The sequence below is a fragment of the Rousettus aegyptiacus genome, unplaced genomic scaffold, assembly GCF_014176215.1.
Source record: "Rousettus aegyptiacus isolate mRouAeg1 unplaced genomic scaffold, mRouAeg1.p scaffold_m13_p_4, whole genome shotgun sequence".
Lineage (NCBI taxonomy): Eukaryota > Metazoa > Chordata > Mammalia > Chiroptera > Pteropodidae > Rousettus > Rousettus aegyptiacus.
In genome coordinates this window covers 39,898,769-39,921,982 of record NW_023416307.1, presented here as the reverse complement: position 1 = coordinate 39,921,982, position 23,214 = coordinate 39,898,769, and the positions used below count along the sequence as shown (strand labels likewise).

The window sequence follows — 23,214 nt, the reverse complement described above, 5'->3', positions numbered from 1 at the left end:
ACTTAAAGTCACAGAGCTACCAGGTGGTAAATCTGGGTCTTGAACTAGAGAACTATCAGGCCCCTAAAGACCATATTCTTAAACGCTATGTAACATGCTGTTAATATTTGCTGTAGAATAATATTAACAAGTGTTTAGTGAGAGAATGTATTTTATAAACATCCATTTTAAAAAAATTATTTAGGTTAAACAACTTATTTCATACTCTTTTGTTGAAACAACCTGAAAAAAACTATTATTTGAATCCTAATGTTTCTAAAGACATGAATATATATCCCGATTATATAGAGCTGACAGAATGGTGTGACAATACTATTTAAAACATATTATCTGGACATGATAGTTTTATATTAATAACACAATGTAATTCTGTCTGTTCTATTAATAACACAAAGTAGTTTTTAAAAATTATAATTTGTGAGGAATAAAAATTAATACAAACAATCAGAAACAACTTTAAAAATATCAGATTTAACAATATTTATATTGCAAAATGCTTGCTATAAGAATGGATAATTTCCAATTTTCTTTTATTATTATTATTATTTTAATTACAGTGACATTGGTTAATGAAATCCAGTAAGATTCAAGTGTACAATTCAACAGTAAGTCATACATACTTTGCATTTTGTGTTCACCGCCCACATCCTTTTTTCTGATACAAGCAAATTATAATAACAACTATTCATTGTTAAAGCCCCCTAAATACAAAGTTTTGTATATAAAAAATGGTTACCTGTGCCTTTTCAGTATTTGTAGGATGGAGCTGTCTGTCAAATACTTTTTTCACAATATCAAGCAACAGACATAAAACCACCATGAGGATTATGGCAAACCAAGCAGAACCACTTGATAGGAGCTGAAAAAATACAAAGTACATATTCTGGGAGCCCAAAAATGGCCTGCAAAGAAAGAAAGTGGCTTAATAAAAGTAGAAACTAAGAAGACAGTTTCTTAAATCAAGATGTCATGTATCTATATTTGAAGGTTATAATCTTAATTTGGAATACAATCTTGGGATAGTGTTCAAAATCTGGAATTTGATAATTAACTAACTGAATAACTAATAAAACAAGACATACTTTAATTGTTAAAAATAAAATTCAATTTAATTACTTTCAAAGACAGCTATAGTTTTTATTATTGGGAAAGTGGCAAGTAGTTGACTATATAATTATCTTATGGTAGGATATCAAAAGAATTATGTACAGACTTAAGAGACCAAGGAAAATAAGAAAAACATGAAACAAAATATTTTCTACTAAGCAACTAAAAAACTGATCGCCAAATCTTAGGTTGAAAAGCTCTACTTAGAGGTTCTTCTCTACAAATATATTTTAAAATAAACGCGCTCAGAAATATAAGTTCTCCATAGCAGTAGTAAGTATTGTCAAGATACTCTTTTTGGGTTTTAGTATACATCATTTTAGAAGAATATAGAAAATACAGAAAAAAATGAAAAAAAAATAAAGAGCACTGAAAACATTACAAACAAAACATTACTCATTGGAATATCTTTTATGATCCTAAATGGAAGTTAATTATTTAGCTAATTCAAGTTTTGCCTACCTTCTATAATTTTTTGCCTAATACAAGGATCAAAGGCACAGCAGACATTTATATTACATTTATATTAAATGTAATATAAATTCTCTCAAAATTTAAAACTTTTGTTGTCAATAACTTACAAAAGAATCTTAGGAGAGACATTAATTTTTAATCTATCAGAGTAGCTGAATATCTGATTTTACCAATGAAGATAAAGAATACTATTTCATTTGGGGAGAGCAGTTAACTCATTCATGAAAATTTAATGGCTCAATGTGACTTATTTTATTACCTTAATAAATAATTGAACATAATTAGTGTAAAGAACATTTATTGTGAAATAAAACTATCAGTGTTTAAATCCTAGGCTTTGCTCTTTTTAACCTTTGTGATCTTGGGTCTCAGTTTCCACATAAAAAAAATAGGGATAATAAGATTATTGTGATTAATCAATATAATACCTTACTGGTAAAAGAGAATTTAGTAAACATTCAGTAACTGTTAGTTTCTTTTTTACAACATATCAGTAAATGTATTATCAGGGCAGACTCTAAAAATTATCTGTTCATAATATAATCAATCACAATAAATATTTAAGTTGAATCAATACAATTAAAATACAATACAGTGACTCACCAGAGAATCCCTCCATAAAACAAAGAAAACACAAAATAGAATATAATAGATCCCCAGGTAACAAGATGATTAATCCAAGTCCAAAAATGAGTTTCCAAAGCCATCTAAATAATAATAAAAAAAAAATCTTTAGATAAAACTTTAGATAAAACTCATGAATAATAGATATTTATTATAAGTGACTATGGTTCCTATGGCAAAGTATCTCAGAAGATATATATTAATGCAAAAATTTTACTGTAAAGTTGAACAATTTCAAGTTTATAATATTTTTCTTCTGTGAGACAACAGCACTGAAATTTCATGAGTACTTTATTCTCAACTCTATTGCCTAAAACAATTTGTGTTGTCTTGCATTACACATTGAGAAGTATTATGGGGTTAACATTTATTTGGCCATAAAAAGTAAGAGGCTTTCTAAAATAATAAACTTAAAAAAGATTTCTGACAAAAATGAAAAGGAAATATTAAATAGCAATCTATGAAATTATCCATGACTAAGAAAGAGAAAAATATCTGTCTGTGGCTAAACAAATAAAAAAATATATAAACTGTACAGAAATGAAATGTATCCCTGTGTCTAATTTTTGTACCATACCTTTACTGTGACTGTAATAACCATGACTGTGAAGACCAAGGTGCCAAATGTCCAGTTGCCAAACATCTTAACAGAAAGAATAAACCATTATTGCTTACATATTACCATGTTACTAAATTAAATGTAAGGCAAAAGTAACTTTATTCTTTACTAAAAATCACTTGTATTATTTAAGCCAATTACTTTTGAAATCTATGATTACATTAGTAAAGTTAAAGGAATATGAGAAGAAACACCAAAAACATTATTATGTTTATTATTATTATGTAAAATGATCCTTTATATAACATTGTCAGATTGGAAACCCAAAGATGGGTTTGGAATTGTGTGGTACAGACTTTTTGGTTAGAATGATATATTGACTGCATTATTTATTCCTGTCACACAGTAAAAATGGTAACAAAACCCTGTTTGATCACAGTTATTTTCCAAAATCATTCCAACTTTAATTTAAAGCAGGTAACCTGCTACCATGTTTTTGAACACAGCACAGGCAGAGCAGGAAAAAAATGTTACACACAAAACCAATACCTGAAAGAAAGATAATGGCCAATGAAATTACTCCTCAAAGAATTCCTTGTAAAAATGCAGTTAATGTCAGTCAGAAAGTACTTCTCTGGGCTTCACAGAAAAAACTTACATGGTTTATTAAAAATGCAGAATCCTCAAAGAATTTCAGGATTTACTTTCCACAAATAAGAACACAACCAGAAGTTCACATCGATTTAGTTTATAAAGTAGTCACAGTCTTTACCACTGGTTTAAAAAATTATTTAAAAGGCTCTGTTTTATTATTATAGATTTCTAACAATTAGCATTTACTTGAAAAATTACTTAACCTCTATCTTACTTTTTTCATTTGTAATATGGGGGGAAACCTTACAGGTTTTTAGAAGAATTAGGGTATGCAACTGTTGGTGGAATTGCAAGTTGGTACAGCCACTATGAAAAACAGTCTGGAGGTTCCTCAAAAAATTGAAAACGGATATACCTTTTGCACTTCTGGGTTTTTATCCAAAGAAAACCAAAACAATAATTTGTAAAGATTTATGCATCTCTATGTTCATGGTATACATCATTTTAGATGTATATTATTCACAATAGTCAAGACATGGAAGCAACCTAAATGCCCATCAACAGACATTTGGATAAAGAAGTTATGGTTCATATATACAATGGAATATTACTCATCCATTAAAAAAAAAAGAAATCCTACCATTTGCAATGACATTGATGGACCTAGAGGTTATCATGCTGAGGGAAATAAGTTAGAGAAAGATAAATACCATATAATTTCACTTATATGTGGAATCTAAAGAACAAAAAGAACAAACTAATTGAAAACGGACTCACAGATGTAGAGGACAATCTGGCGACCACCAGAGGGGATGGAGGGGGTTGGAGGGCTGGGAGAAATCAGTGAAGGGTTAGAGAAGTATAAATTAGTAGTTAATTGATGATCAGAGATGGGGAGCATAGCACAGGGAATGCAGTCAGCAGTAATGTAATGGCTAGGTGTAGAGCCAGAGGGAATATAATCAGAAAGATCGTTCCATAAACTATACAAATGCTTATTAACCAATGTATTGTATACTTGAAACTAATAAAAAAAAGAATTAGAGTATGCAAATAGAACAGGTTGCCTGGTATACAAAAAGTAATTAATAAGTTATCATCAACAATAAAACATAAATTGATACTTCTTTACTTCTCTATTTGAGAATATTTGGGGAGTTTGTCAAAAGGAAAACAAATATTATATTGAACTCCTTATTTTCCTGCTTTTATCATCTCTAGAAATTACCTGGAAAAACTAAAAATCAGTGAGTCTCATTTAGCTAAGCTTTCAGAGAGAGGTTCCAGTTTCCTCTTTCAGGGCTATGGGAACAGATATTTATGTAGCCAGGGAACCTGTGCCTGGAAGTGGTAACAACTGCACACATCTATCCCTCAGCATCTGGTTTTATTGGACCAAGACTGGGGCTAGTTAAGTGTTATCTTTCTTAGAAGCAGAGGAGGGCTTAGGGTTCCCTCTTGCACTCAAGGCCCTAGAGGGAGCTATAGAAACACAGTCACATGGTCTTTTTTGTTTGTTTGTTTGGTAAAATTAGCGAAAGTGCTGTTATTTCAATTGTAATCAATCAGTTAAGACTGCTTTTTCCATTCTGACTTCCCCTTGAGCTACTTGGTGATGAAGTGAGTAGCAGAGGGCATTTTGGGGACCTGGCTAAAGAGAAGATGAGTTGGGCTTATTATACTGGTTTGGGTTAAGTAAGACCTATTTATGTCACTCACAGTTATTTCCATGTATACCTAAGTTTGTATTTATAGTTTTATGTTTTTTCCCCTTAAAGAGGCCTTGTCAAAATGTGTACAGTTTAGACTCTACTAAACCTGATTCTTCCCCTGCTCAGAAGAGACAGACGCTCAAAACACTTTCTATCAGTAGCTGCCTGTTTTCTGGATAAATTATCCTAATTGAATTCGTTACCATATCATTTAATAAAGCCAAACTTGTATTACAAAATGAAAAGGATCATTCCTTATTCGGTTGTAAACTCAATAAATAGTTAACTGAGTATCTCTTATATGCCAAGAACCATTCCAGGCCTGTGGATAAAGCAGTGATAAGATAAAGTTGCGGACCTCATGGAACTTACACATAGTGGAGACAGATAAACAAATCGACCTAAAAATACACACCTTCAGGTAGGGACTAGTGCTATGAAATAAAATAAATATAGAGTAAGGGGTCAGGAAGTGATGGAAAGTGAGGGGGATGGCATTTTATGGGAGTGGGCTAGAAAGACCTACTTGAGCCAGCGAGGTTCCAGCATACCTGAATGAATAATGGGGTCAGTCATGTGAGAGAAAAGCATCCAGGCAGATAAACAGCAAGTGCAGAGGTCTTAGGGCAGGAACAAATTGGTCTGTTCAAGTAACAAGAAAATCAATGTGGCTTATACTGTGATAAGAAGCCAGTAAATGATTTTGAGCAGATTATTTGACATACGATCATATTTTCATTTTTAAAAGATCATACGGGCTGCTGTGTGGAGAACAGGCAACAGGAAGGGGAAGAACAAAAGAGCGGGAAGGAGGCAGTTGTTATGGTCCAGGAAAGGGATGCTGATATCTGAACTATGTGGAGGAGGAGAGAAGTGGACAAATTCAGGATATAAATGTGCAACATTACAAGCAATGTGACTGCATCTGGGCTGTGACAGAAGTGAAATCAAGGATGATTCCTAGACTTTATCTGAGCAGTCAGGTAAAAGGTGCTTCCATTTATTAATATGGGGAGAATTGGAAGGGCAACAGGTGTGCAGAAGACATTAAAAAACTGTTTAGCAATATTAAGTTTGGAATTCCTATGGGACTTCTAAGTGGAGAAGGTAGTTATTTGTTTGAATCTGGGGAGAAACTGGTAGATTTGGGAATTTTCAGCACATAAGCAGTAAACCATAAGAAGAATTGAGTTCACCTTGTGTACAGAGATAAAGAAGAAAAGATGGCACAGCACTGAGCCCTGGGCCACTGCTCCAATTAAAACAGTGGTTCTCAAAGTGGGTGATTTTGCTTCCCTGGGGACATTTGGCTGGGTCTAAAGACATTTCGATTGTTATAACTGGGCGGGGGGGGGGGGGGCGGGGATGCATGCGTGTGTGCCACTCATATGTAGTGGGGAGAGGCTAGGCAGGCTGCTAAACATTCTACAATTCATAGGATGAACCCTCACAACAAAATCATCTGGTTTAAAATATCATTAGTGCAGAGGTTGAGAAACCCTGATTCTCAGAGTGGGAAGAGAAGACTGTAAAGGAACAGTTGTTAAGGAAACTAAAGTGAGTTACAGAAGCAAAGAGAAGATAATATGGCAGGCAGGAAGGCTTCGTAAACTGTGGCCAATGGTCAAGTTCATAAGAACTGAAACATGCTCTTGAATTTAGCAATACAGAAGTGGCTGAGGACAATAAAGAAAATGGTTTTGATGGAAGTGCCGAGGGTGAAAGCGCCATAGGAGTACATTCTAGGGAGAAGAAGAGGTCAGGCCAGGAAGTAGTAACAGTGAATAAAGATAACGTCTTCAAATTCTGCTCTAAAGATACACACAAAAAAAGTAACCAGAGAAGTTTATGGGAAAAGGAACTGTGGTTTTTATTAGAAGATTGGGAGATATTAGAGCATGTTTGCATGGTGATCTGTTTGATCCAACAAAGGATAACAGACTGATGAGGATAACTGCAGGAGTAAAATTCTAGGTTAGACAAGAAGAGGTTAAAGAATAAACAAAAGATGAAAACTTTTCTGTATCAGGTTTAACTTAGCTGTACATTGATCTTCCCTAGAATTAACCATTTGTTCAGTTCATAGTACAAACTGTCTTTATTATAGATTTTAAACATTTGACAAATTGTTTGGTGATATCATAAGAAGCAGGTATATAGTTTTGTCTAATGTATACTATATATCATTTTCTTTTAATTTCCTGGCTTATTACTAGTGTTTAAATATTTGTCTCATGAAAAATGAATATATAGGAAAATTCTATTATAAACTAAATAATCCAAGATATTTTAATCATATAACCTTTATTAAAAGATCTTTATCTAATTACAGGAATTAAACTGCATATGTGTTCTTGAATGACTTGACTGGTCATTAGCATAATTAAATTATTTGAACGGAAATAAAGGATTCTGCATTCTCTGTGGAATATAGATATAAAATACTATATTTCTAGTCTTAACACAGAGATCTCACCATTTGATGGTTAGATTTTAATAGCAGATGACATATATAGTGTGAAAGAAAAATAATTAAGGAGAGGAAATAAGGGGGAAAATTAAAACTTCAGAAAAAGATAGTAGTAAGCACCACAAAAAAGATTTTTTTTCTCAAAATCACAACCTGAAATTTCATCTCCTCATTCTACGTTGTGTTGCTAATTATTTTACCCAACTAATCTGGCAAACGATCCTGACCTAGAAGGAAAGAGTGAAGAATTACTTTTTCTTTCTTAACCCTTTCTTTCTCATTTAATTTTTAACATGGTGGAATAGTATAAATATATATTTTGAAATGGTACTGAAGGTCTGACAATTCTAACACCTTTACTGGAGAAATCTAACTGAAATTAGAATACTCTAATAGCATTTCTCTTTTTCTCCCAATCCTTTATGTTTTGAATTTTGATAATTTTAGTTTTTAAAACTGGGTATAATTTCATTAAAAGAAAAAAAAAATTAATGGCAGACATTTTCCTTCGAGTTCCTGTACATCTCAGTAAATCAAAAACAAAACGAACAGAGAAATTTGAAAAATCATTTTAAACAGTAGTTATCTAGTTTGTAATTTTCATGTCAGACCACTGACAATGAGTAGAATAGGTATTAGGGTCTGAGTTTCTGAGTTAGCAAAAGATTCTATTTTTCTTCATCTTCTTTTTCTTCTGAAGCCTCCAGTTTAAACAACTAAGAAGGAGAATGCCATGAAATGTTGGGGTGGGAACTCAGCTACCTCTGACACTAACTATTCTCCAAATATTTTCCTCCCTGCAGCATCTAAATTTTCTACTCTCACCATATGACTATAATTCCCTCCTTTCTGTTTCCCTCATTATAATAATGTTTTTACTCTTCTAATATATTCTTACCGAAGCCAGGATGCCTTTTTCATGCATTTTAAGGAAATCTGCTTAACTGGAAGTGAGCTCTTAACCTGAAGTGTTCCTCACATTCTCCTGTCACCTTCTTTCCTTATATGCAATCTTAGTACCATATTCCCTTAACTATAATTTTAAATAGCTTCTTCCCTGAGAAAATTTCCTCACTGAGATCACAGGAAGACAACATAAGCTATTTCCAAAAATACTGTGGTCCACAGCAACAATGTTAGAACAAGTTGTGTCCCAAGATGAGATGACTTACTCTGTAAAGATCAACAAAGGAGGTAAATGCTTCTTCTTCTTCTTCTTTTTTTAAAACAGTCATTTGTTTTTAGTACCTAATTTATACTACTAAATTCTTTATTTGTGTTTACCTCCCAATTATTTAGCTTTAAAAAAGAAATGATTTCATGGGGAGTCAAATTCACAGAAACTGAAATAGAAGGGTGATTGCCAGGGCTAGGAAGAAGGGAAATGAGTAGCTGTTTACCAGGTAGAATTTCAGTTTTTCAAGATGAAGAAGTTCTGGAGATATGTTGCATTAACATGTGAATATACTTAACATCACTGAATTGTATTCTTAAACATTTAAGATAGTAAAAAACAAGAGCATCAAATTGTATATTTTAAATATGTGCAAGTGTAGTATATATACATTATACCTCAATCAAGCTATTTAAAAAAAATAATTTCGTGGAAATCAGTTTGTCTATTCCACAAAGACTTAATTTTTTTTAAGTTACATCAAGATCTTGTTCTCTGGCAACCTGTTAAGGAGTAACAGGAATATCTTTTTTATGATAAAGAAAGTAAAGATCTACCCATAGGAAAGCAGTTTTTAAACACACAAACAAGTACTCAGACATGACATATACATTCTTTTAGTCTTTCTAAATCTCAGAGAAAACTTATCAGTATTCTTATATTTTATTAAGGGAAAGGAAGACCTATTAAAAATTATAAGAGAAAGAGCAAAGAAGAAATAGTTCTTTCCTAAGTTAAAAAATTAAGAATGAGCAAATACTTCAAAAGTATTTGTTGACAATTTGTAAATACCTATAATATTCATGATACTGCTGGACTCTTATAAAAAAAAATGGAGGCAGAATCTTAACTTCCCCTGTTCTGCCCTGTCTGGACCCCAAACAACCGCAACTTTTCCTCTTGCTCCTCTCTCAGGATCACTTGTTTGCACTGACTTCATCTTTACCTTCAGCCATTCCTCTTCCCAGTGCTTCCTGCTAATAATGTTTTCTACACCAGACCCTCGGTTATTTGTAGATTTCTTGCACATACAAGAACAATTTTGTGAAAATAAAAAGCATTCAACACATCCAGGTCTGAACAATAGGACATGGACTAGACGTCTAAAAAGATTTTCAGTACATATTACTTTTAAAAGGGAGACACAAGAAGAGCTGGAGCAAAAAGACAGGGGTCTGTAGACTCAACCCTGAAGAACAGATGGCTGTAAAAAGAGACATTTTGGGGAAAGGAGGCAGGAGCACTCTAGAGAAAAAAAACGCAGCAATGGCTTAGACCTAGAAACAAGCACGGCATGTTCTGAGAGAGCTAGCAAGCGCGGTTTAACTTAAAGAAGAGTTTCTAGGAGAAGTAGATCAGGTGGGACTGGGTGGGACAGAGTCTTCAAGATAATGATTTCATAGTAAAAATAACAACAAATATTGCCAGGACATATTGAGTACTTCTATGTGCTAGCTACTATGCCTAATGTTCTACATATGTCACTTAATCCTCACAGCAAACCTATAAGGTAGGGATTATGCTCCTAATTTTGCAAGTGAGAAAATGGAACCTTAGAGAGGTTAACAAACTTATTCCAAATCACTAAAATGGTAACATCAGGTGCCAGGATGTGAATCCAATTTGTCTTCTCTTCTATTATACCTAGTATTGGTAGCAGGGAGTGGTAGATTAATTTCTAATGGTATCTGAGTGGTAGAACTGGCTAAAAGGGCAAAGAAGTTAATGATTTTCAATTTGAGTTAACAAACAAACAAACAAACAAACAGTAGGTAACAGGTGATAAAGAGAAAAAAAACCTTTGTGCTAAAGGCCAACAACAATTTATTCTTCATTAAGATTTCCTGTTGTATAAAGCATACTAAAAATTTAATCTTAAAAAGTCACTGAAAACTCAAAACAAATTTAAATTATCAAAGTAAGGGAATATTTAAGTAAATTATGACATGTAATAGATTATGCCACTGTGAAAAATATTTTTGAAGCATTTTTAATAGCATGTAAAATCACTTAGGCTATATGGAGATAATTATAACAAGGCTATAATTGAGAAATAAAGGGACAAATTATTAGGTTAATGAAAAATAGCAAAAAATAAAAAAGAATGGAAGGAAATATGTTATAATGATAGAATTATATCTGGGCAGAAGGACAACAGGTGATCTACTTTATATTTTTTCCCTACATATTTCAAATTTACCATATGGGCACATATTAATTAGTAACTAACAACAAAAGACCTCTTTAATTTCCTTTTCATCCAATGACATCTTCCTTCTTCTTAACATCCCAATATTTCAGGTGGAAATGGGTATACTCACTCATATATCTATCTACATGTTCTGACAATCTTTTGCACAGGTGACAATACTATTCAGAAAGGAATTGGGCTAAATCTTGTCTCTCAAGGGAATTTAGGATACTGGGTAAGCATAGACTTTAAAGTCATACAGATCTGAGTTTCGATTTTACTTCTGTAATTTACTTACTATGTGACCTGAAGCAAGTTTCTTAACCTGTCTGAGGTTAATTGTCTAATATGAAAAATAGATATTCTCCTCATCTGGGGTTTATGATTTAATAAGCTAATTATGTAATACATCTGGCACAGAGGAAAAAATCTCAATAAAAGGTAGTTATTATTTGGGAAGTGCTGTAACCTTTACATTACACAAGCTACATTCATATTTTTGTCCAAATCAGGTTAAAAGTGAAGTAGCAGTAATATGCATGTTTCTACTCTACATCCTAAAGGGGTTTGTATGATTCAAGCCTCTCTATAATTGGAACCAATTTCCTTTACTGCACTTGCACATTTTGTTATTATTTTACTTGCTCATTATCTGTACCTCTCACAAGATCCTAAGTTCCATGACCAAGATGTGTTAGTTACTCTCATATATCCATAGTCTAGTATTATATTTCATGGGAATGGTTAGTCCTTAATAAATGTTTACTGAACAGATGAAACATAATATTTTCCTATTTGCAAATCTTGTATCTCTCTGTATCTCCAGAGATATTTTGCAAAACTTAAGTACTGCCAATGGAAAAGGGAAACGAAAGGTGACAAGCATTTCCAGTCCATCACAGGACAACTGCTGTCACCTCCTTTCTTCCTAACCTATGTAGCTAAGTCTAAAAAGAGAGGCGTAGTCCTGCCAAGAACTTCTCAACATGAGCACTCCCATTGGGACACAGTAACAACACACTGTGTGGCATTCTTTCCCAATTTCGCATTTCAGATAAGTGGCCACTTGAAACAGTAATTACACACCCTCAGAATTGTTAGTGTGCATGGAAGAGAATAGTATGGTAGCATTTTGTAAGCATATCAAAAAAATAGCTCATGCAACTAAAAGTAAAAAATTAAATACTAAGCCCTCATTTTTCTTCTGAAAAAGGTGGGTCATAATCTCTCCGACATGATTATTTTGGGGATTAATGAAGACAGGGCATGTAAATCACATACCACAATAGTAAGCACTAAATAAACAGAAGCTATTCTTAAAACACAATCCCAAGTGAACTAACTGCACGTAGGAGCATAAACAATACCCTTGTATGAACTCATTTTTAAATACCAAAATTGCCTAGTAACTTGAGTTAGATATTAAAATTATACTGTATTGCCTTGGTTTAATTTTCATATTTTATTAAGTAAAAAAGTTTAAAACCTTTTTTTGTAATTGCATTTTAATTTAATATCTGCAACTTTATAATTTAAATTGAATTTTACACTTTATTACAGAAAGTTATCAAAAACCAAAGTATATCGAATTATTAACAAACACAAAAAAAAATCTATATATTTTACCTGGCCATTTCCAAGCAGAGATATATCTTTCCCCATTAGAAAATAGGATCCAAAAAAGAAAATAAAGGCATGACTGAAACCCAGTATGGTCCAATAAAGAAAAGTTTTAATGCTTAGTTGACGGTTTTTACTAATGTCTCTGTAAATTAAAAAAAGAAAAAGGAACAAATTAGGACTCATATTTATTATTTACCTATTGAACAATTATTACAACTGGATAATTAAAAAATAAGATGAATTTTTTAAATTGCTTGAAAACCACTGTTTGTAATATCGCACACCCATGTAACAGCTTATATGCAAATACATTTTCTCATTTGATAAAGAAATATGATATAGGCATAATACTTGTTTAATAGTGAAAAGTTGATTTATTTGTATTATACTCTGTTGTAAACATTTAGTCACTCTGCTTTGTTTATTTTTAGTGGAGTCATCTGAGTTAGGTTCAGCACTGAGGCTCCCAATCAACTTCATTTCCTTCATAGCTATTATGAGAACAGTCTTTGCCAATCGTGGGTCAAGCCCAGTCCTAGATATTCCATTTCTAGATAATTCATTATTTCTATAGGGGTGGAGATAAGGTCAATTCGGAAATCATAAGTTGGTCCTCAGGAATAGTTCCACATCTCTGTGATTACTTGGTTCTGGGCAAGCAATAACCCAGGGGATCTGGGATGGGAATTAATGTCCTCAACTCTACATTTTGCATTTGGCAATGCTAGAACATGGATTTTTTAGGAACTCTAGAGACAACCAATTACTGAATAACTTCTTTTGTGCACATTAAATAGAATACTACTGATTTACAAGAGTAATGCAAATTACATAACTGCCCAATGCATTAGTAGAATGAAAACGTTCATTAGTAATAACACTGGAAAAATTATATTCAACAATTATACACCATACAACCAAACTATTTTCCTTTGTAAAGTATTCATTACAATACACTACCTAATATATTTACTTATTTTTAAGGTACTTTAAAAATTAGTAACTATGTAATATACGACTTGAAATGTTATGGACTTAATACTGGAAAATACTTACCGATAGAGGGTTGGCTTGCTTTGTAATACATGAGGGTCCACATGCTGTTCTAGTAGACTATATATTAGAATAGGTAGGGAAGTAAAACAAATATTGTATAACGTCAGGTACACGCTGTCATACAGTGTCTAGAAAGAAAAATTGATAGGAATTTTGAGATTCTAAACTATGTATTAGTATTATGTATATAAAAACAAAGCATATTAAAAATAAGCATAAAAGTAATAATTTTACACAATTCTTACATGCATCCTAGGTTTCTCACTATTCCTTTGATATGTTACACATAGTTTTGATTTTATGGTTTTGTCTTTCCATCTAAGTCCTACACCTTCTTTAAGGCATGATCCATGAAACTAAACACTGGCTCAAGTCCTTGATGATAGCTTCCTTTTCTAAATAGCCATATGTGCTACTGTTGGTACTAATTGTTTAGCACTTTGCCTATGCTTCACATACCCTTTTTGTTATTAATACCGTCTCTCTAATTATACTGTAAACTCTCTAAAAACCAAATCAAAATAGTTTACTTCTTGTCATATACTCTCATAACATTCTTTACTTCGGTCAAGTAAGCAAACGTCATTACTGGAGGGAGATCAATGCCTAAGCAGATATTTGGAATTTAGCGTCAGAGATTGTAACACGAGGAGAAAACAGTGTTTAAGGATTAAAAAAAGTAATTAAAAAACCTAAGATAATCAAGCTCTTGTTATTTCAATAAATTTGAGCAAATGTCTTGCTCAATTAGAGATGTATAGTGTGGTATGTGAAGACAGTACACAATTAGTCAGAAGCAACATGTCCAAGTATGGTTTAGTTGCTAACTTAGCTATGTGATCTTGGGCAAGTTACTTAATCTCTGTGTATTTCAATGTACTTTTCTATAAAGTAAGACAGAACAGGAATGGTAAATATGTGACATGTGTATAACCAGAGCCCCACCACCATACGTGGTCAGTTAACAGCTATGTTAACGAATTTTGCAGGGTTTTCCCTCTGAGCCTATAGCCCTTTTCAATACAGTACTCCTGGTGGTCTCTACCAATTATTTAGAGTAAGCTTCTGAGATGAAACATGTAGGTCATCTCTGGACTCAATCACTAAGGTTCCTTCCAAATCTAAAAAAATTCTGAGTCAAAACAATAAAATAAAAGAAAATAATGAGGTAATCTCCTAATAGTTACCTGGACTGGTTTGATTTGGATTTTACAGAAATATTACAAATAAGTTGAAAAAAATTACCAAAATTCTCTCTTAAGCTGTTTAGAGTTGACATCTATTTTTAAAAAGCATCCAGAAGTAAAATATATTTTGGTACTAATACTCACTTCAAATTGAAATTTAGAGTAAATATTATGAATGTTATACTTAATAAATACACTAATTAAAAAAGTTTTATCTAGTTATCAGCAGGATTAGGAAAAATGGAAAAAGTCCCTCCAAGTATCTATTAAAGACCGAACACACATATTTTATTCTAAAAGGATAAAACAAAAGCTTCTATTTACTTACTTGTTGAGAAAACAAACAGTAGAACTGATATAAAAATTGGGGTGTGATAAAGCACACATTCTGAAAAACAGGATTAAATGGAAATAATTAAAATATTTAGGTCTAAAAGAGAAAATTTCAAAAAATCACTATTAAAGAGTCTAAAAATACAATCTCAGTTGATATGCAAAGTAGATCTATCCCTAAGAACTTGTCCATATAAAATGGAAAAACATAACTCCAATTTTATTTAAAAATGCCTGAAAGTATCCTAAGCAGCACTTGCATATGTCAGAATAAATGACTCCTATTGCTGTCAAGTAATAACATAATTTTCAATTTATGCCTTCCAACTATTATTCAATACTTTGAGAATATAGTACAATAACGAAGGTTTACTTAAACTTTAGGGCTATCATAACTTTAAATTGCCAAAATATTTAAAACAGAATAAATGTAACCATCAAAACATCTTTCCATTTCAATACTTATGTCCGAGCAAATGCTACAGTAATAAGCTACAAAAAACCTGCTACTATCATCTATTGGCAATAAGTAATCTACCTGTGGTCTTTCATTAGCTCGCCTGCATCTATTTTTTAATTATAGGTATATATGCAATATAGGACGCTTCGGTATATTAAATGACTTGGTACCTAGGGCCTCTTAACATGAATTCCACAGAACCCCGCCTTCCCCAAAAGGGTCAAGAGTCAGATCAATACTTCAACGTAATTAGTTTCCTTCTAATCGTATGTATTTTATGCATCTAAAATGGTCATTCATAGCAAAAAAGATTAATAATCACAGCTTGAAACCATCATAAAAATTAAAACATTACTGGTGAAAGAAAAAATGACACCAGATAAATCAAATTAGTTTCATTCTAATTTGCACAGAAGAAAACATAGCAATTTTAAGTGTAAATTTTGCTGTGTTTTGACAAATTTATGTAACTACCACCACAATAACAAAACTTTTCTATCATAAGAAGTTCTCTTATATGCCTTTCTAGTCAATCTGTCACCTGCACCCCTGGCTCTGCTTTCTGTCAGTATACATTAAGATTTATGACAAAATAATAAAAGTATGTTCCATAAACTGTTTTTACTTACAGAAATAATTTTTAAAAATAATTTGTATGGTAACAGCATTCCTTAAATTGAAACCTCAAATTACTACATCAATAATTGATTCTAAAACATGTCCATGTAACTCACCTTATAAAAAAAGTACTGTACAAGGGTAGCTATTCTAATATAATAAAAATGACCATGAACAAAAAGCAATTTGGAGAGGAATTTAAATCTAGCTATTGCATAGTCACTGTTTCTTGCAGCTTGTCTTCCTTCTTTACCCATAATTCCTGTAAGAAAGCGAACAAAAAGGCAAGTTTATTAATAACTGGTAAATGTAATTTTCATGATATAGGTGCAAATATGTTAATTATCTATAACAGCTGAACCCCGACCTAGGATAACTGTGCCCTAATATATAGCAGATAGCAGATTTCCAACCATTTAAAAGGCCATTCTACTGAAATTAAATATGTAATTAATACAAAGTTATGATATATATCAGGCATATAACATCAATTTTCAAAGAATCAGAATATAATATCAAAATAAAATTTATATAACAATAACACTGAGAGCTCAAGATCTAATAAGAACATCAATTTTTACACTAATTAAGCACAAAGTACTAGTTAATAGATTTCTAATGGAAAAAATGCTATAAAAGCTTTAATTTCATTATTTCTGTTGAATATAAAAAATACCGCAATTAAGTATTCCAAACCTAGCAAAAATGAGCATGTCTGTTTTAAAATTTTCATGCATAACTCAAACAGAATGTGCTTTTGAAAAGAAAAGTATACAGTATCATCTGAAATCAGTGTATAATTTTATCTGATAAATATGGAGTACTTTTTTTAGGTATGATAATCCTTTAGGTTTTAAAAGAGTTACTGGCCAAGGTTGTTTTTTCAATCTGGAAGCAGCTTTGAAAAATTGTTTTTCAAAACTAAAAATTTTAATTTTTGTAATAAAAAAATCAAAATGTTCAAAGTGCATAGGTAAAAATCATCACCTATATTCACAACGCCTAGGGAAAAACCACTATTTTTGAGCTATATCCTTTCAGAATTTTTCTTTCTGCCTATTTCATGTGTGTGTGTTTAATACATATACAAACAAGTATACAAAAATGAGATTTGTTTTGTAATCTTTTGTCATTCAAAATATGCTGGACATTGTTTATAACATACATCTTTGTCAACATATTCATTTATCTCCTTAAAAGAAATTTGGGATGCATGATTGCCAGGTCAATTGGCACATATTTAAAATTTTGTTATACTTAATAATGCAGGTGTACCAATTTACACTCCCACTAACATTGCACAAGAGCATTTGTTAATCTATACCTTTACCAACTCCAAGATATATCAATCTTTGTAACTCTGTCAATCTTATAGGCAATTTAAACTTGTATTCTTTTATTAGTGAGACTGAATACATTTTTCATGCATTTAGTTTTCATTTTTTAAAAATTTTTAATTAAGTTTATTGGGGTACAGTTTTCATTTTAGACTTCTCCTTTTCAGACAACTGATAGCTCAGACCTTTCCACATATTTCTACTAGAATGTTTGTCTTATTCTCCTTAATTTGTTAAGACCTCACATATTAAGAATATTAAGACTCTGTCATCTATTTATTTTACAAGTGTTTTTTATTACTTTGCCTTTAAAATTGTTTTGGAGGAGTATTTACTTCTGTCGCACATATTAATCATTTTTTTTATAGTTCCATGCCTTGTTTGGTTTTGTACTTAAAAGATCCTGACATATCTCAAATTACAGGATTATTCATTAAATTCTTGTTACTTTTTATGGTCTTTAACAAATTATTTAAATCCTTAATCCATCTGTAATTTGTTTTGCTCTTAAGCAATGGAAAGGGATCCAACCACAAATTTTCCAGATAACTAACCAGTTTTATCAGTATGTGTTGTTTTTTTTTTTTTACTAAGTAATTTGTTTCCCTATTCATCCGAAATATCTCCTTTGTTATAGTCTCAATTTCCAGATGTCTGAATCTATTCTATTCACTGGTCTGTCTGTTATCATAGTAGAATCAAAATTGTCATAAATACTGTAAGCTTTTTATGCTTTAATATATGGTATATGAAGATATTACCAAAGTGTTATGGAGACTTATGGGAAAAAACAATAAACGAACTAGAAATAAAATTAAGTTTTAAAAATAAAGTTAATCATCCTAAATGGGAAGGAGTTGACCTGAGAGATACACTAGAAATATTAGACCCAATAACTACTCATCACAGGACATTACAGAGATAATTCCAGAATAGGACTAGCTTAACTCTTTCTAATTCTAAAAATTCATCTGTTAATGAAAAACCAGTACTATTCTCTTTTGCTTCTGTAATTGTATAATAAACTCATTGAGGAAAACAGGTCAGAACATGGTTTAAATAGGAAATGATTGATAATTTAAATAAAATAATATTAGAATTCTGAATCCAATAAAAATTCATTACAAAAAGAGAAAGTATATTAGAATAAAGGTTGTGTAATTAGAAAATTATTTGAAATTTTATATTATAGTTTGGTGTAATTTCCTGTCTCTAAAATTGTCTTTAAAATGACTTGCAGAATCTTTAGACTGATAAATAACAACATTCCAAAACGAGAACTGGAAACCATAAGGGCAACTATATAAATCACAAATTTAAAGTTTAAGAGTGGTAAAAATAATGTGTGAAAGTACTTTACAAGGTATAAATGAGCAACAAAAGAACAGGACAAACAGAGACTCTTGGACATGGACTATAGACTAGTGTTACCAGAGAGCAGGTGGTGGGGGAAGGGGAAGGTAGACAGGGTAGAGGGGGTCAAATATGTGGCGACAGAAGAAATCTAACTGTGAGAGGTGAACACACAGTGTAAATATATACATGCCTTATTGTTAAAGTGTATAGCTGAAACTTATTAGATTTCATTAACCAATGTCACCATAAAAAAAGTAAAAATAAAAAATAAATAAAATAAAAAGGTATAAATGGCATAATAGTCACTTTATTACGAAGGAGAATTGGCAAAGATAAAATTCACTAATATAGTATTAATTTCCTTGAAAATTTGGAATTAAAATGTCCTAAATATTGGGCTAATTATAATAGGCTTCTGATGGGGATATACTATTGTACATTATCACTTTGTATTTAATTTTCATTCATGTATTTGTATTGCACTTTAGCCTACAAAAGAAAAATTCAAAATCCCCAAATAATTATACCAACTTTAAAAGTTCAGGAAAAAAAATCAATCACCTATGCCAACATGTGCTTCTTGTATCATGCTTACATCATTAGCACCATCGCCAACAGCCAATGTAATAGGTTTCTCAGGTGAAATTTTTATCAGTCTTATTACCTGAAAGACATACAACTAATTAGTTAACTATGATAAAATTTCAAGTTTCTTGTATTTATATAAAGTCACTTATCTGAAATGACTGTTGTAGGAAGTAGAAAAATTTAATTTTATATTAGATAACATGCACTGGCGTACACTTTTTGAGGTATGTCTCCACTAACATGATAGAAATGTCTTTCAGAAATGACACTGCAAAACAGTATTTATTATCTTAGATTTTAAGATGAGAAGCAAGAGTTTTTAAATATAGCTTATATTTGTAAATTGCTTAATGATAATTGTGTAAAAAATAATTACACTTGAAATTTGTCAGGTCAAATTTTTTCTTTCAAGAAATTCTTTTCATTTGATATAGAGGAAAGATAATTATTTTTTCCTGTAATAAAATTAAAAAAAAATTTTTAAAGCAATCAAAATTGAATTCAACAAAATATATGTTTCTTTGGAATTCTTGAATATACTTTCATAAAGAACCTAAGCATTAGCTTTACTTGGTCTCTAGTTTTAATCTCCATAGACAAGGGGATATAAATTATAATAATATAGGTGTTGTAATAAAATTTCATGAAGCCCCCCCCAAAAAATTGAATGTCTAATTTATTAGACCTATATGTGAAAGTCAGTGTTTAGATGGACATTTCAAAAGATATATGTGAGAATACAGACTAAGACCTTAAATTACAAATCAGAAAGTATAAAAAATATTCGTATAGGCTTTTACTTGAATTATAGCTGAAATTAAAATATTTTCTGTATACAGCTTCATATCATATGTTAACTGGCTTTTCAATTTCTTACTCATGTTCTATTTACTACTTCTCACTTCATAATTTACTATTTATCACTTCATGAGAATGCAAGAATAGCAGATATCAACAGAACCATTTGAAGGGAAAGATGAACTGAAATATTACAGGCTCCCTCATGAGTTAATAACTAACTGGTGAAACTATCACAGTTCAATTTTGTGTCTCAGGAAAATCACAAATTGCTACTCATCACAGACTTTCTAGGTTATTATGAACAGTTGAAGTTTTTACATTCACTCTGAAAATTCCAAAGGCTTAATGTACACAGGTAAAAGCCATAATATGAGAAGTGACTGACTCCTAGCAAGATTCATATACTGCATGCCACCAAATGGAATAAGGTATTAACCTAAAAAAAATATTTTTAAATCTACATATCTTTTTTGGAACTTTTTATAACACAAATATACCTTGGCTTTCTGCAGTGGTGCCATACGACAGCACAACACAGCTGAACAATTTCTGCAAACATCCATAAATAGTTTTTCATGCTCCCTGAGTGCAAGAGAAAGGCTGGTCCCATCCACCACTAGCCCATGCTGAATCACATGATCCTCTGTAATTCTAAAAGAGAAAATAATAATATCCTCTATAGGACAGTTCAAAGTCATATTATTTACATTTGCTTAGTAAACAAAAGATTCTTACTGAAAGATGGTCATTCATCCAGACTTTACTATTACAAAACTGATATGTCAGGGAACAAACTTGAATTGTAATCTTACCTGAAAGTTAAGATTAAGCAGAACTGAGAGTGACTGATACAATGAGTAAAACATGATATTCAATTTTATAATGAACTGATAGTCACTATATTTTCTAAAATGTGAATTGTGACACATAATTTGAATATATTCTCCCAAACTGTATAAAAAGTCTTGCAAAAATAAAACTATTACATTTAGCAAATCCTAATTTTAAAAAATTAAATGAAATCAACAATGTCCAAAAAAATTCTAGAGCTAGATTCACCTATGTGAATCCATTCCCACAAGTAAATACCATTTTTTTGTGTAATGAAAACATTTAAAATCTACTCTCGACTTTTAAATAATATAGTACTGTTAATAATAGTCACCAGTTTAACTTATTTGTGTTATATGTAAGCTGGAAATTTTTGTACCCTTTGACTATTATCTCTCCATTTACTCTATATCCCTGGCAACTATTATTCTACTCTCTATTTCTTATGAGTTTGGCTCTTTTAGATTCCACATAGTAGCTATTTGTCTTTCTCTGTCTGACTTATTCTACTTGGTACAATTCCCTCAAGGTCTATCCATGTTGTCATAAAAGGCAAGATTTCCTTTTTTATGGCTGAATAATATTCCTTTATGCGTGCGCGCACGCACACACACACACACTTTTCCTTTACCCATTCACACATCAAAGGACACTTAGGTTGTTTCCATTCTTGCCTATTATAAATAATACTGCAATAAACGGAAGTGTAGATATGGCTTTAAGATAGTAATTTCATTTCTTTTGGGTATATACCCAGAAGTGGGACTGCTTAACCATAAGGCAGCTCTATTTAATTTTTCGAGGAACCTCTAAACTATTTTCCATAGTGCCTCTCCCTGCCATTTTTAAAGAAGAGTATTAAATAAGCAATAATCCATAAAAACTAAACATATATTGATAGATTTTAGTCTTATAAGATTTCAAAACCCTTTATAAATTAAAATGTCTTTCATAGTATGCCTAATCACCACTGTGTCGCATTGTAACTAAAAAGTGTAAACAATTCACTTTTACAACATAAATATTTTTAAATGTATTTTTTCTTTATTAATTCTCTGAAATCTGAAATCAGCACCTACACTGACTCTTTTTCCTCTCTATAGGGCAAACTTTACTTGGCAACCTGTGCTGCCTCTAATGTGTGCAGCCTAAGTACCACCCGAGCACTTAACGCCAGAAGAAGTAGCAACCAAGAGTCGGACAGATCAGATCAGCTGTCCTAGGGAATCTTCCCAAGGCACATTAAACTAGATTTTACTCTGGAAAGTATTCATAAATCAGCATATTATCTCACAATCCATGGAATAATATTCATGAAATATCGAAAAGCACCTCACGGTCTGGCACATAATAGGCAGCATCTGCTCATCTCTGTAGCCTCATGTTTCATTCTTTCCATACTCTCTCTCTTCTATTCCATTCTCTGGCCATACTTGAATGAGCTTCTCACTCAGCTCTGGGAATGTATATACACTACTCCCTTTGTTTCTAGGTGTCACTCTCTAACCAGTTAACATTTCATCTCTTAGGAGACAACACAGTCATGAGTTCTTCCACAGAGCTTTGTCTAGGCTAAACTGTTCTTGCCTTGGTTACAATTCAGTTGTGATAGGTCTATGACAATATATTTACTTTGGTTTTTCCCACATACAGTAGTATTCGGAAAGTAAACAATGTATAAACAAACAACTTACATGAGGGGTCCCCAATCCATTGCATTACTGGTCTGTGGCCTGTTAGGAACTGGGCCGCACAACAGGAAGTGAGTGGCAAGAGAGCGTGCAAAGCATCGTCTGTATTTGTAGTCACTCTCGAGCACTAGCATCACTGCCTCAGCTCCACCTCAGATCATCAGGCATTAGATTCTCATAGGACCATGAACCCTATTGTGAAGTGTGCATGCAAGGGACCTAGGCTGAGTGCTCTTTCTGAGACTCTAATCCCAGATGATCTGAGGTGGAGCCGGGGCGGTGATGCTAGCACTGGAGTCAGATGCAGATATGGATTAACATTAGCAGAGAGGTTTGACCACAGAGACCATAATAAAGCAATTGCTTGCAGACTCATAATCAAAATACTATCAGTGAGTGGCAACTGACAATTAAACTGCATCTGGTGG

General features: G+C 32.0%; 1 protein-coding gene across 3 annotated transcripts in view; it reads right to left on the bottom strand.

The window, feature by feature from the left end:
* ATP11B (ATPase phospholipid transporting 11B (putative)) overlaps positions 1–23,214 on the bottom strand; it is a 102,689-nt gene that overhangs the window by 20,091 nt on the left and 59,384 nt on the right. For all 3 annotated transcript variants that reach the window (XM_036219934.1, XM_036219935.1, XM_036219933.1), the window contains exons 20-28: positions 20,762–20,915; positions 19,437–19,539; positions 16,299–16,444; positions 15,100–15,159; positions 13,585–13,712; positions 12,532–12,670; positions 2,783–2,848; positions 2,185–2,288; positions 737–902 (exon numbers count right to left, since the gene is read on the bottom strand). In XM_036219934.1, the coding sequence (XP_036075827.1) occupies positions 737–902; positions 2,185–2,288; positions 2,783–2,848; positions 12,532–12,670; positions 13,585–13,712; positions 15,100–15,159; positions 16,299–16,444; positions 19,437–19,539; positions 20,762–20,915 (1,066 nt within the window). The remainder of the gene's footprint in view (positions 1–736; positions 903–2,184; positions 2,289–2,782; positions 2,849–12,531; positions 12,671–13,584; positions 13,713–15,099; positions 15,160–16,298; positions 16,445–19,436; positions 19,540–20,761; positions 20,916–23,214) is intronic.